Here is a 13,743-nt window from a genome sequence, read left to right as displayed (position 1 = left end):
CTGTTTTCCTTAACTATCAACATCACCATTATCTACGAGCAGCAATGATTATCTTACCGAGTGCTTCATAGACCACCCTGGGAATAACTGTGCTGAGAACTGTACAGTGTCTCTGCAGAGATGGATTAGCATTCACCTCCAACAACCAGACCTGGAAAACATCAAATGCAGAATTATGAATTCTTGACAGCTGTTGGCAATCTGCTTCCAACCTTCCACAGTTCATGTATGCAAAAAAAACATAACTAAAAACAAGAGTCAGTCATCTGCCCATTGAGTATGTTCCGCCATTCAATATAATGTTGGCTGATCTGACCATGGACTCAGCTCCACTTACCTGTCCATACACCATAACCCTTAATTGCTGTAAAATGCGAAATTCTACCTAACTGTATTATTAAAAAAAGGCAGCACTCCCCCCAGTGTGGACCCATGAAAAGCAGGGAGTGGATATGCAGTCTTACTGCCAATGGCTCCATACAGCTTTCAATGGCCTGTCAAAGGAGCCGACAATTATTTTAAAATCCTATGACTGCAGGGTCTGGGCCTAAGATGGTGGTGCCTATGTTCGACAGGGGCCTCGAGGGGTTATAGACTCTAGGGGAGCAGCGGTCTGATGCAAGGCACGAGTAATGGGGAGAACAACCCCAGTTGAGCAGGACGGTGACCACAGAGGTGGACCAATGAGAGGCTCTGCGGCTGAAGGATACACACAGGTAATGAGCTGTTAGCAACTTGCGCAGGCTGATGAAGACAAGGTCAAAGGACTCTCACACACCAGACTGCGGGTTGCTGGAGACTGGCTTATGGGAACCAGGTATCAGAACAAAGATTGGAGAGGGTGCTGAGGGCAAGAAGGGCTCCCAAATCCCCTGGGTGCTGAAGGCTTCCTCATCGTGTTGGAGGTTTGGATCTGGGCTCGGGTTGCTGATGGTTTGAACTAAATGGAGGTTTGTATGACTGCAGAGGCTGGAGGTAAATCCACAAATACTCGGTGACCTCGAGGGTATACTCTTGCATCTCTTTCTCTGACAGTAAGGGGCACCAAGCAATGCTAGTGGAGAATCTTTGTCTGCCTTATGGCATACTACAGGAAACCTTGTGCAATATTACATTTCAGTTTTAAAACATGTCAATAAATAGTATCTGATATCTGATTTAAATACATTTAATGAGGCAACCCTTACTACTTAATTGAGCAGAGAATTCCACAAATTCACTCTTCTCTGGGAGAAGCAGTTCCTCTTCATCTCTGTCTTAAATCTACTCCCCTGAATCTTGAGTTCTAGTTTCATCAATCATCAATTTGTGAGAGTTCAATTTTTTTCATAATTTATATGTCTTTATATGATTATCGTCAACTTTCTAAAGATGGTCTTCATTAAATTCTACGGCAAGGTTGTGTAGCAGTTGGCACAATGTCATTACAGTGTCAGTGATCAGGACCAGGGTTTGAATCCCACATTCTTGAAAGGAATTTATATGCTCTCCCTGTGTCTGCATGGGTTTTCCCTGAGGGCTCTGGTTTCCTCCCACTGTTCAAAAAATGTACTGGGGCTGTAGGTCAATTGGTTGGTACGAGCAAGGGCCTGTTACCATGCTGTATGTCTAAATTTACATTTCAACTTCAATGAGTACAATCCCAGGCAACTCAGTCTCTCCTTATAGGTTCACCCTCTCATTTCCATCCCTATGTCTGCTTCAGATTCAGCCTTGATTTGTTTCCAGTTCTGTGCCTAAGGTAGTGGTTCTCAACCTTTTTCTTTCCACACATACCACTTTAAATAATTCTTATTCCATTAGTGCTCTGTGATTAGTAAGGGATTGCTTAAGGTGGGATGTGGGTGGGAAGGGAAGGTTGAGAACCACTGATGTAGACCCAATTGTTACTGAAATATTTTGGTTGATGAAAAATGGTCATTGGCCCATTTCCTTTGGAGTTATGAAACCGTGCACATAACGAGTCAATGAGGGACAATTAAAACAATGGGTTTCAAACTTTTTCTCTCCCCCCCCCCCACCCCACATCCCACCTTAAGCAATCCCTTACTAATCACAGAACACTGATGGCATGGGGATTACTTAAGGTGGTATATGAGTGGAAAGAAAAAGGTTGATAACCACTGGTCTAAGGTTTTTAAAATCTATTTGTATCAATCATTATTTCAGATTGAGATCACTCACCTAACACAGTTTTGAATGTGCAAAGTTTATGAATTCATCAGATGAGACCTTTCCAAGGGAGATAGATGTCAGAACCAATAAACCACTATCTAAGATTGCTACTTGTTGAACAGGCAGTCCGACTTCTCCACTTGGAGTCGTGGGGGAAAATACATCAGCAAGGACTTCAGGAAATTCCACTGCAGCATTTTGTTAGAATCCACCTACAGAACAGGTGTTGCTAGAAGATTTACAGCCTTGTCATAGCATTGGAGACAAATTCAGGAAAGGTGAGATAAATGTGAACACCATTATGGAGTGTGGTCAGCATGAACCCTGAGAATTACTGCAAAAAAACCAATTGGTTACAAATGTCCAACAAATAATGTACCTATTCAGGCTCCAGAGCCACCGATATGACTCTTACCTCAGGTGCTTTGTATATTGCAGAGGATGAGTAAACTCAGCTGGATGAACATTGTCCAGAAAAGACATTTATTACAGCTGTTGATAACTCCAATGCTGAAGGAATGAACCACATACCATCATGCCTTCTTTGTCTTTGGCTTGGCTTCGCGGACGAAGATTTATGGAGGGGGTAAAAGTCCACATCAGCTGCAGGCTCGTTTGTGGCTGACAAGTCCGATGCGGGACAGGCAGACACGATTGCAGCGGCTGCAGGGGAAAATTGGTTGGTTGGGGTTGGGTGTTGGGTTTTTCCTCCTTTGCCTTTTGTCAGTGAGGTGGGGTCTGCGGTCTTCTTCAAAGGATTTTGCTGCCCGCCGAACTGTGAGGCGCCAAGATGCACGGTTTGAGGCGATATCAGCCCACTGATGGTGGTCAATGTGGCAGGCACCATGCCTTAAGTTAATGCAGACCCCCAACTTTTGAGAGGCAACCAGAATACACACTAATGTGCACACGGAGAGTCTGGCAGATCTTCCCATGGATACATCATTGATGGAAAACACAAGTTAAAAACACAAAGCTGGAAAAATTCAGCAGGTCAAACGGAGCACTTCATAGACCAAAGATAAAGATATACAACCAGCTTTGTTTGGGCACCTGCCTACATTTTGTTCATACCGTGATGAAGGGCTCAGGCAGGAATTGTTGATTATTTATGTTTATTTTTGCTCTATAAAGTATGCTGTGTAACTTGCAGAGTTTATTCAGCATTGTGTTTTTACTGAGTTTCAATGAGCTACATGGACTTTAGTAAGGCCTTTGACAAGGTCCCACATGGGAGATTAGTCAGGAAGGTTCAGATGTTCAGTCCCAACATTGCCATATGGGAGAATCCAGAGAGAGTGGAAGCAGATGATGCTTCTCAGACTGGAGGCCTGTGACTAGTGGTGTGCCTCAGGGATTGGTGCTGGGACCATTGTTGTTTGTTGTCTATATCAATGATCTGGATGATAATGTGGTAAATTGGATCAGCAAGTTTGCAGATTGGAGGCACAGTCCAGCCATTCTCAGCCTGTTTTCAGCTACATCCCCCTTAGGACTGCTCAAAGTTTATCTACCCTCTTCCCTGTGAAGCACTCATTTAGTTGGTTTCTTCCATATGTCTTTCCCAATGACGACATAAAAAACATAAAAAATATTTTATGATTTCAGTCTGTGGCCCCCCCTTAAATGTGCTCTGGCCCCCAAGGAGGGTTGTATGGCCCCCTTTGAGAATGGCTGGTCCGTAGTGGACAGTAGGGAAGGTTTTCAAAGCTTACAGAGGGATCTGGACCACCTGGAAAAATGGGTTGCAAATGGCAGATGGAATTTAATGAAGATAAGTGTGAGGTGTTGCATTTTGGAAGAACAAACCAAGGTAGGACATACATCATGGGTTGGTGTAATGGAGGATTAAAACCATGTACCCAGATGCTTTTTGCTTATGTGGAACTGACGACACTGGGTCCACATCCAGGTCACCTTACTTTCAGAACTAGCAGATGTAATTAAACTCAGCCATGGGGACTTATCTGAAGATACACTTTGAAATGGAATTCCACTGTGAGGCCCAGGGAAAGCAGTTGTCAAATGCAACACTCTGAAATTGACAAATTGGTCACAACCTGTCTTGCTCGAGAAGTTTTAATAAGTCTTTGTATCTACGAGATAAATCAGGAAATCATAACATCCTGGTTCCATAATAATTAATCTTCTAAATTGTAGAATATAATGTTCAGTTTTGATTTTGACTGACAAATGTTAGAAGGAGTAGGCGCATGATTAATTGTTTTTGGGGTATATAAGCCTGTGGTCCTGCTGCTGAAGTTTAGACTCTCCGAGGGGTGGGAACACCCCTTGTCAAGAAGGAAGAACAGCCAGAGTCTGAGCAACGTCCCGGTCGGGGGAGGTGGAGAAGCTGCTCCGAGCGCCCTGACAACCTACTACAAGTGTGCAGTCGTTGCCTCGCTTTGGCAGTTGGGACCAGTCCAAGCATTGATAAGTATAGTTGGGAAGGGCTTGCATATTGTATTGTGAAATCAGCTTTTGAATTAGTAATAAACATTTGTATAAACTGAACTGCTCTCGGTGTGTGTGTCTATTTTCTTTCGGTAGCTCAAACACTGTGACCAATCTAAAACGAACAAAATGAGAGGTATAAGTTTACCCAAGACAGTTCGCAGTTAGTGTAGTGGTTAGGGTAATGTTCTCCCATGTATGTGTTGGTTTCCTCTGGGTGCTCTAGTTTTCCCCCACCTTTCAAATTGTACGGGGGTTGTAGGTTAATTGCGGTATATGGGCAGCACGGGCTCGTGGGCCATAAGGACCCGTTACCATTTCTGTATATCTAAATTTAAAAAAAATAGACGGTAAACAGTACGGCACTGAGGACTGCGGTTGAACAGAGAGATCTGGGAGTACAGAGACATAATTCCCTGAAAGTGGCGTCACTGGTAGATAAAGTTGTAAAGAGAGTATTTTGGCACATTGGTCCTCATAATCAAAGTATTGAGTAGAGGAGATGGGATGTTGTAGTAAAGATGTACAAGATATTGGTGAGGTCAAGTTCAGAGTATTGTGTGCAATTTTGATCACCTAACTACAGGAAAGATATCAATAAGATTGAAAGAGATCTACTAGGATGTTTCTGGGACAATGAATTGATTTACAAGGAAAGATTAAACAGGTTAGAATTTTATTCCCTGGATCATAGAAGAATGAGAGAAGATTTGATAGAAGTATTTAAAATTATGAGGGGGTGGACAGAGTAAATGTAAATGGGCTTTTTACACGGATGGTAGGTAAATACAGACCAGAGGACATGGGTTAAGAGTATATGGGGAAAAGTTTAGGGGGTACATTAGGGGAAACTACTTTACACAGAAAATGGTGGGGGTGTGGAACGAGTTGAAATGGTGAATGAGGGCTCAATTTTAACGTTTAAGAAAAAATTTGACAGGTACATGGATAGGAGGGGTTTGGAGGGATAGGTGCAGGTCAGTGGGACTAGGAAGAATAGTAGATTGGCACAAACTAGAAGGGCCAAAGGCTGTAATGTTCTATGTGTCATGAAACACTTGATACTAATGCCATTGCACAGTGATATATTGGGGCAGACAACCAGAGATTCAAACCCAGAGGGAGTATTTAAGGAGCAAAGGATGAATAAATTAGGCGATGGAGATGTTTAGTGAATGAACCTGATCCCAGGGTTCAGGGTCTGAGCTTGGATTTTCTGAGATTACTTGTAAGTGGAATAGGTAATTTGGTGTCGTGGTCTCAAATATCCTGGAAAAGGAATGGAGCCAGAGGCTGGGGTAGGACTTTGTCTGTTGCAGCAGATAGAGGTCTGGGCCTCTCAATGGCCAATCATTTTAATTCCACACACCTTTGTTCCTGACCTTTGCTTCAAGCATTGCCAAACCAAGGCTACCCAAAAATTGGAGGAACAAATGCTAATATTCCGTCTGGTCAATCTCCATCTAGTATCATCGACCTCCAATTTCTGTTAACTCTCTACCCTCTCTTTCCCTGTCCCTCTCCACTCCTATCAGATACCTACCCTCTCCCCATCACTACTCAGCTTTTTTCTCTGTATCCACCTCATACCTATGCTCCTGTGCCTGAGCCTGTGCTCCTCAGCCTGCCCCTTCCTCCATCCTCTCCTCTTCCCTCTTCCCATCACCATTTTATTCAGGAACGTCTGTTTTTGCTTGTACCTGTTGAAGGGCCTAGGCTTGTACTTCCTCTGGATGCTGTGTGACCTGCTCAGTTTTTCCAGCACATTTGGGTACTGCACTCAACCCCAGTAACTGCCGATTTTCTTGTTCACTTTACTGTTGTCTTGGTGTTACCACCTCCACTAGAGGGCACCAGTGCCCACACATTACATGGCAAGAATTCGAGTTTACATGCAAAGTAATGTAAATTATGAATTTATATCAATGGAAACCAGCCAATCCAGGCCAGGGCTGAGTTCTCAAGCAGGGTGAGTCCCTGACCTGCTTTTGCCTTATATCTTGAAGAAGTACTCAGGCCCGAAACATCTGTAATACATCTTTATCTCCTTCAGATGCTGGGAAATCAGCTGAATTCCTCCAGCATTTCTGGGTGCTTTTACCTCCAATCAACGCAACCTGATTTCTGGGGAAGCCCTATATGGGCCTAGAAATGCACGTGGGCCAGAAATTGTGCAAATGTCATTGAATTTTGATCAAATCACACTACGACATTTCACTCCAAACATAACCAATATTCCTCAATGCATAAAGTTCTGGGCTGACTATTCTGAGCTCCAGTGGCAGGCATGTCCATCTCTGCTCCCACTCAAATAGTGGATGGAAGGTTTATTGTCAGTTGAGTGAGAAGACAAAACCTTATCTTCTGCACTATGCTGGAGGAGCAGGTAGTACGGAGGAAACAGGAGACAGGTGAGGAGAACAGACAGAAAGGTGGCAAATGAAAAACAATGTTGGAAAGTGGACGGTCACACATTTTGGTAGAAAAAATAAATGGGCAAAGACTATTTTCTAAGTGGGTAGAAAATTGAAAACGACCTGGGAGTCCTCTTGCAGGATATTCTGAAGGGAAACTTGCAGGTTGAGTTGGTAGTGAAGAAGGCAAATGCAATGCTGGCGTCAATTTCAAGAGGACTAGAATATAGAGGCAGGGATGTGATGTTGAGGTTTTATAAGGCCCTGGTGAGACCTCACAGAGTGTTGTGAGCAGCTTTCGGCTCCTCAATTCTGACATTAAAGAGGGTTCAGAAGTTCACAAGGATGATTCCTGGAATGAAAGGGTTTTCGTTTGAGGAAAGTTTGATGGCTTTTGGCCTATTCTTGTTGGAATTTAGGAGAAGGAATGGGAATCTTATGGAAACATTTGGAATATTGAAAGACATGGACAGAGTAGGTGTAGAAAAGGCTAATGGTATACTGGCTTTCATCAGTCAGGGGATTGAGTTCAAGTGTGTAAGGTAATGTTGCAAATGGGAATGAAAGGGTTTTTATTTGAGGAGTGTTTGACAGCTCTTGGCCTGATTTTATTGGAATGAGGGGGGAATCTCAGTGAAACATTTGGAATGTTGAATGGCATGGACAGAGTAGATGCAAGAAGGTTGTTTCCCATGGTGGGAGAGTCCAGAACAAGAGGGCACATTCAGGATTGAAGGGTATCCACTTAGGAGATGTGGAGGAATTTCTTTTGCTAGAGGAATTTGTTGCCACAGGCGGTTGTGGAGGCCAGGTCATTGGGTGTATTTAAGGCAGAGATTGATATGTTCTTGATTAGCCAGGGCATCAAAGGCTGTGGGGAGTAGGCCAAGCAGTGGGGCTGAGAAAACTGTGGCAAAGAAAACATTGGGAACAGGTAGAGGTGTTTTTGGACCGTCAAGTTTATTGTCACCTGATTGCACAAATACACCGTTCACCGGTCCTCTGTGCAAAACAACCAAACATGACACACATACAGACAAGCAATACATATTCAGGGCAAATAAAGAAATAAATAAACAAATATTGTTTTGTAAAGATGAGGGTCTCAGATGGTCAGTGTGAGCAGTTCCCTATCATTCAGCATTCTCACTACCCGTGGAAAGAAGCTGTTCCTCAGCCTGGTGGTGCTGGCTCTGATACTCCTGTATCCTGTAATCATCCAGATGCCTTAACTTTTGGAATGAACCACAGGTTATAACAGAGTTGAATGTAAAGGGGGATTACCTTGAAGTTGTTATCAATGATAAAGTCGCAGCCCAATAGGTTGAAATAGCCCAGTTTACATTCCAATTTGCCCTTGACAGCAGAGAAACATTGCTTCATGATTTGCTGCATTCTCTTCTGCAAGGGAAGGGGGAAACTTTCAATGACATTTCATCGTTCTTTCCCATTCAGCTACGAGTTTCATTTCCTCACATGCAAAAACATTCTCTGCTTGCCACTACACTTTCAAGCTCCATCCCATATTTTCAATTCCAGAATTATAGAATGGTAATGGTACACCAGACTGTTCAACCCATCGTGTCTAAGCCAAGTTTTTATTAGAACAATTGACTAATTCCACATCCTGCTCATTCTATCTAGCCTTGTCATTTTTTCTTCAGCAGATATTTACCTCATTCCCTCTTGAAGGTTACAATAGAAGCTGTCGGTGAGGCAGAGGGTGTAGATTTAATTACAGATCTGGAACCTAGCTCAAGAGACTAACATTGCTCGTGCAGCACTGAAAGAGTGCCTCAGTGCTGAGGTGGTGTCCTTGGCATGAAGCATTAAATATAGGCGCTCTGCTTCTCATAGTGATTGGAAAAGATCCGAGCAATTACTGTGGTACCATACCAAACTCTGCAGAAGTTTCTGAAAAGCAAGGGCATTTCCTTGAAGTTTTGGGCAATATATTCTCAAAGCAAATCATATGGCTTTTTTAAAGTCCTTGTTTGTAGGAGCTTGATAGATACAAATTAGTTGAGCTGTTTCCTTCATGCTGATAATAACTTCTTCAAAAATACATTATTACCTATAAAGTGTCTTGGTACATGGTGAAAATTAAGAAAGGGGCCACAGAAATGCATGTCTGTTGGTAGAAATCCCTGATCTACATTTCTCAGATTCCAAAGTCAGGGAACATAGGCCCTTGGGCCCAGGACATTGTGCCAACCTATATAAACCTACTCTATGATCTAGCTGACCTTCCCTCCCCAACATCCGTAAACTTCCATTTTTCTTACATCCATGTGCCTGTCTAAGAACCTTTAAAATTACCCCTATGGTACCAGCCTCCACCACCACCCCCGGCAGTACATTCTAGACACCCACAACTCTGTGTAAGAACCTACCTCTAATGTCTTCCCTAAACTTTCCTCCAAGTTCCTTGAACAGATGTCCTCTAGGATTGGCTTTTCCCACCCTGGGACAAAGAGCTTGACCCTTGTGTTTCCTAGTTGCCGAGCCTCTATTATAATAATTCCATGTGGGTTGAGCACATCAGGTATAATAAAACAGCTCACCTCTACTCAGATGGAGAAAACTAGGGATATTTCAGTGTCCAAAGGCTCACCTCACTCAGCTCTAAGAGCTCTGGTGGAAAACTTACATTAATGAGCTGCCCAGGACCTCTGCACAAAACCACAACAGCATAACAGAACTGCATGAAGCAATCCCAACTTGGAACATGAGATTACACATTATATTGCCCAAAATGCATGGTCCAACATCCATCACCAGTGCAGTATTCCACTGTTCCACAACTCAGATGCTGGGAGGTGCCGATTCACATCAGGTTTGAGACCATTCATGCTCCAGATATGGTGCCTTGATTTTTTTTTAAATAAATGGAACAAATTGTTCTAGTTTCATCAATGGTTCTATTTGACAGCTTTTAAGAAAAAGCATGGAGTCAGTGAATCATGGATTCTCGAGCAGCATCTGAGCAAAAACATCAGAAAGGAAACACTTACTGCAAAAACAGTGAAGACCCAGTCTTTCGGGAGACATGTTGCTTCCATGTACTTCTCATTAATATACTTGTTAAGGTCTTCCATCGACCAGACAGTGTCTTCCTTCATGTCACTGTAGTTGGGATGTTTTTTTTGGATGGACTGTGGGCAAGAAATTTCAAAGCTATAGTTAGTGAACATCACATGCAGTCGATGAGGGAAAGGGAAAGGCAGATGGAAAAACACAAGGCAAGCAATTCAACAAATGAAAAATTCAACATCGTCAGCCCATGGATGTGGGAGTGGGGTATGAGGCAGTGTGATAGAAGTCATTGAGCAGAGATTTGGGACAGAGATCTGGCAGAAAGGAGCAGATTGGATCTGGCTAGATTACAAGGCCACAGCCCTGCTGCTCCTTCTGGGTCAGGAGCAGGGGTGGGAGAAGTCCCTCTCTCATTAGCATGACTGCCCTCTCTGCCTTTGACTGTTTGAGCCTGGGGACTGAATGCTGGGGTAGTGATCCAAAGCATTGAAGAATCTCAGATCCATCCAATTATTATAATAGGACATAGAACATTACAGCTCAGTACAGGCCCTTTGGCCCTCGATGTTGTGCTGGCCAATATACACCTACCAAAAAAAATCTAAACCCTCCCTACCTCGTAACCTTCTATCCACGTGTCTGTCTGAGTCTCTTAAATGCCTCTATTGTTGCAGCCTCCACCACCTCTCCTAGCAACACATTCCAGACACCCACAACTTTCTGTATAAAAAACATTCCTGATGTCTCCCTGAACTTCCCTGCCCTCACCTTGTACAGATGTCATTTGGTATTTGCTACTCCCACCCTGGGAAAAAGATGCTGGCTCTCCTCCTTATCTATAATCTTGCAAACCTCTATTAATTAATCTCTCATCCTTCTTTGCTCCAAGAGGTTTGAGTGAATGTTCCATGACATCTTTGACCATATTTCTGTCTTTCTTTCATAAAATGTTGTACAACTCTAAGTCAAGGTATGATGATTGATAATGCACCTGCAAAACACCTTTGCACATTTTACCATTCTTCTTGAAGGCCTCATGATTAGATTTGCTTCCTTTAGTCCTGGTGATGTGCAGAGGTCCCTAGATCATAGAAAGCAGCCATAAAAGTGGTTAGGGTGGTAAAGAAGGTGAATGATACACTTGGCTTTACTAGGGGGGAGGGAGCATTGAGTAAAACAGTAAGGAAGTCAAGTTGCAGCTATATAAAACTGTCCCTGTCCTGTATTGTTCTATGAATGGGAAGCCACGCTCGTGTTCATTGACTTCATGCACAACATATTTCCATCGCATGTTTTTGGAGCCAATCTGTGTCAGGAAAATTGAGGCATCACATTTAGCTTTTACAAAAACTTTGGGTTTTTTTTCAGTTTGTCTGAGTGGATTCTTACTTCATCCAGGCACCCAACAGCGCAGGAATATACTCTTTGAGCCTGCTCTGGCTTTCAACGTAATTATGTCTGATCTGGCCAGGGACTCAGCTCCACCTATCCCTGTTCCCCATCACCTCGATTTCTCAAGACCACATTTGTTAGACTGGTCATTGGAAACATCAGTGATGTTGGGCATTCACAAGATCTGGGACAAGTCTGGTCAGTCCTGACCAGACCCTCTATTTCAAAGGATTGTTTGTTCAGTGGCAGCTTCGTTACAATTTTTTAAATAAAAAAATTAAAATCACTAACCATGAAAAGTTACCTAATCACCTTCAAAGAGAACACGGAGGATTATGCCGCGTGGGATGCAAGGGGCCGGGTCAGTTGTTGACAAGTGCTGACGTGGGTATTTTTAGCCCCTCTCTGGGGTTGCTGGGTAATTTACACAGTGCTAATGAACACCTGCCTCATATTCAGCTGGCAGCCCCTTCTCATCTGTGCAATGTCTGTGCCCCAGAGAGGTACATGAACAAACAACAGAGAATCAACAAACTCAGCAATTGCTTCATGGGAAGAGTACTTTGATTTGTGCCACCGTGTAAAACAGGTGGTGCAAACCTGCAGTCTTTTTGCATTGATTTTTGTTTTTATTTCCATTATTCCTACACCTGGAATGATTCAATGTGCCTCTGGCCTTTTGACTTAAAGGGAATTTTAATTGGGAAAAGACCATAAGATATAGGAGTAAGTAATTTGGCCTGTCGAGTCTTCTCCACCATTCTGTTGTGAGCTGATCCATTCTCCCATTCAGTCCCACTCCCGGACTTCTCCCCATAACCTTTGAAACCCTGACTATTTAGATATGTATCAATCCCTGCCTTAAATATACCCATCAACCTGACCTATACAGCTACCCGTGGCAACAAATTCCACCGCTCTCTAGCTAAAGAAATCCCTTTGCATCTCCTTTTTAAATAGGCACCCTGAAATCCTGAAGTTGTGCCATCTTGTCCAAGACTCCCCTATCATGGGAAACAACTTGGCCACATCTACTCTGTCCAGGTCTTTCAGCATTCAAAATGCCCCCTTCCCCCCACTCATCCTTCTGAACACCAAGCAGTTGTGTCTTCTTTTAGTCCTCATGATTTAAAAAAAATATATATACTCATCTAGTACCTCATTTGCTTTTTGCTACAAGAGATAAGTCTGAAAAATTAAAGCTCATAAGATTTAGACAGTCCAAGAGTCAGAATGGGATTATTTGGATAGATTCAATGAAATGCCCTTTCCAGTGGACTGGTGGGAATACATCGGAGGCTCAGAGGATTGGTATGCATACAAAACAAGAAAGAGGCCACAGAAGGAATTAATTATTGAAATGTGATTATTATGTCATTCTCACTTTAGTGTTTCTTGCTTCATTGAATCCACCATAGTGTATTACACTAGAATCTAACACCAGAATGCTTTTAAAGGCTCTTAAAGTCAACTAGCGATGCATTGTATCGTTCATTAACTACCAGCAATTTTGAAGTTTGTTCTCACTGAGATATTAGCAACAGTGTAGTTGTCCTCAAAGGTCTGGAGAGCTGGATGGAACTCACTGCAAATGGTCTAAGACAGTGGTTCTCAACCTTTTTCTTTCCACTCACACACCACTTTAAGTATTCCCTATGCCATAGGTGCTCTATGAATAGTAATGGATTGCTTAAGGTGGTATGTGGGCAGAAAGAAACAGTTTGAAAACTACTGTTTAAAACATACCATTCGCCATCTTGATTGCTTACTTCACCTGTATTTTGGATTTCAGTGACTGGATACATGGATACTGAAGTCGCTTTGTATTTTCACATTTAAATTATTTTCTGCCTCCCTGTCTTTTTCTATGGAAAATTTTCCAACTTGTACTGTATCTGGCAAATATCTTACACTCAATGTCAATTTTGCCTTGGAGCCCCTCTGTGTCCTTCTTATGGTTCACAATCCCATCCAGTTTTGTGTATACTGCACATTTAGAAATATTACCTTTGCTTCTCTAATCCAGGTCATTGCAACATATGGTGAACAGTCAGTTTCCTGCCTTCTTACCCCATTTATTACCTCTCTCTCCTTCCTGTCAACCAATTCTCAATGAGAACATATTAGTCCAAATCATATGAGCGTTCATTTTGCAGACTTATCTCCTGTGCAGCAAGAAGCAAATGAGGTACAATGAGTATTTTTTAAAAAAATCAGAGGACACGAGGTAACTTTGGCAGACAAAGTGAGGGAAAATTCTAAGGGTTTCTAT

General features: G+C 42.7%; 1 protein-coding gene across 1 annotated transcript in view; it reads right to left on the bottom strand.

Annotated features, from left to right (window-relative positions):
* Positions 1 to 13,743, bottom strand: part of ttll10 (tubulin tyrosine ligase-like family, member 10) — a 35,028-nt gene that overhangs the window by 4,689 nt on the left and 16,596 nt on the right. The window contains exons 8-10 of the mRNA XM_069918196.1: positions 10,058 to 10,198; positions 8,328 to 8,444; positions 58 to 151 (exon numbers count right to left, since the gene is read on the bottom strand). Coding sequence (XP_069774297.1) covers positions 58 to 151; positions 8,328 to 8,444; positions 10,058 to 10,198 — 352 coding nt within the window. The remainder of the gene's footprint in view (positions 1 to 57; positions 152 to 8,327; positions 8,445 to 10,057; positions 10,199 to 13,743) is intronic.

This window comes from Narcine bancroftii, chromosome 2 (assembly GCF_036971445.1).
Source record: "Narcine bancroftii isolate sNarBan1 chromosome 2, sNarBan1.hap1, whole genome shotgun sequence".
Lineage (NCBI taxonomy): Eukaryota > Metazoa > Chordata > Chondrichthyes > Torpediniformes > Narcinidae > Narcine > Narcine bancroftii.
Note: the sequence above shows the minus strand (reverse complement) of the source record. Positions and strands in the feature narration are given on the sequence as shown.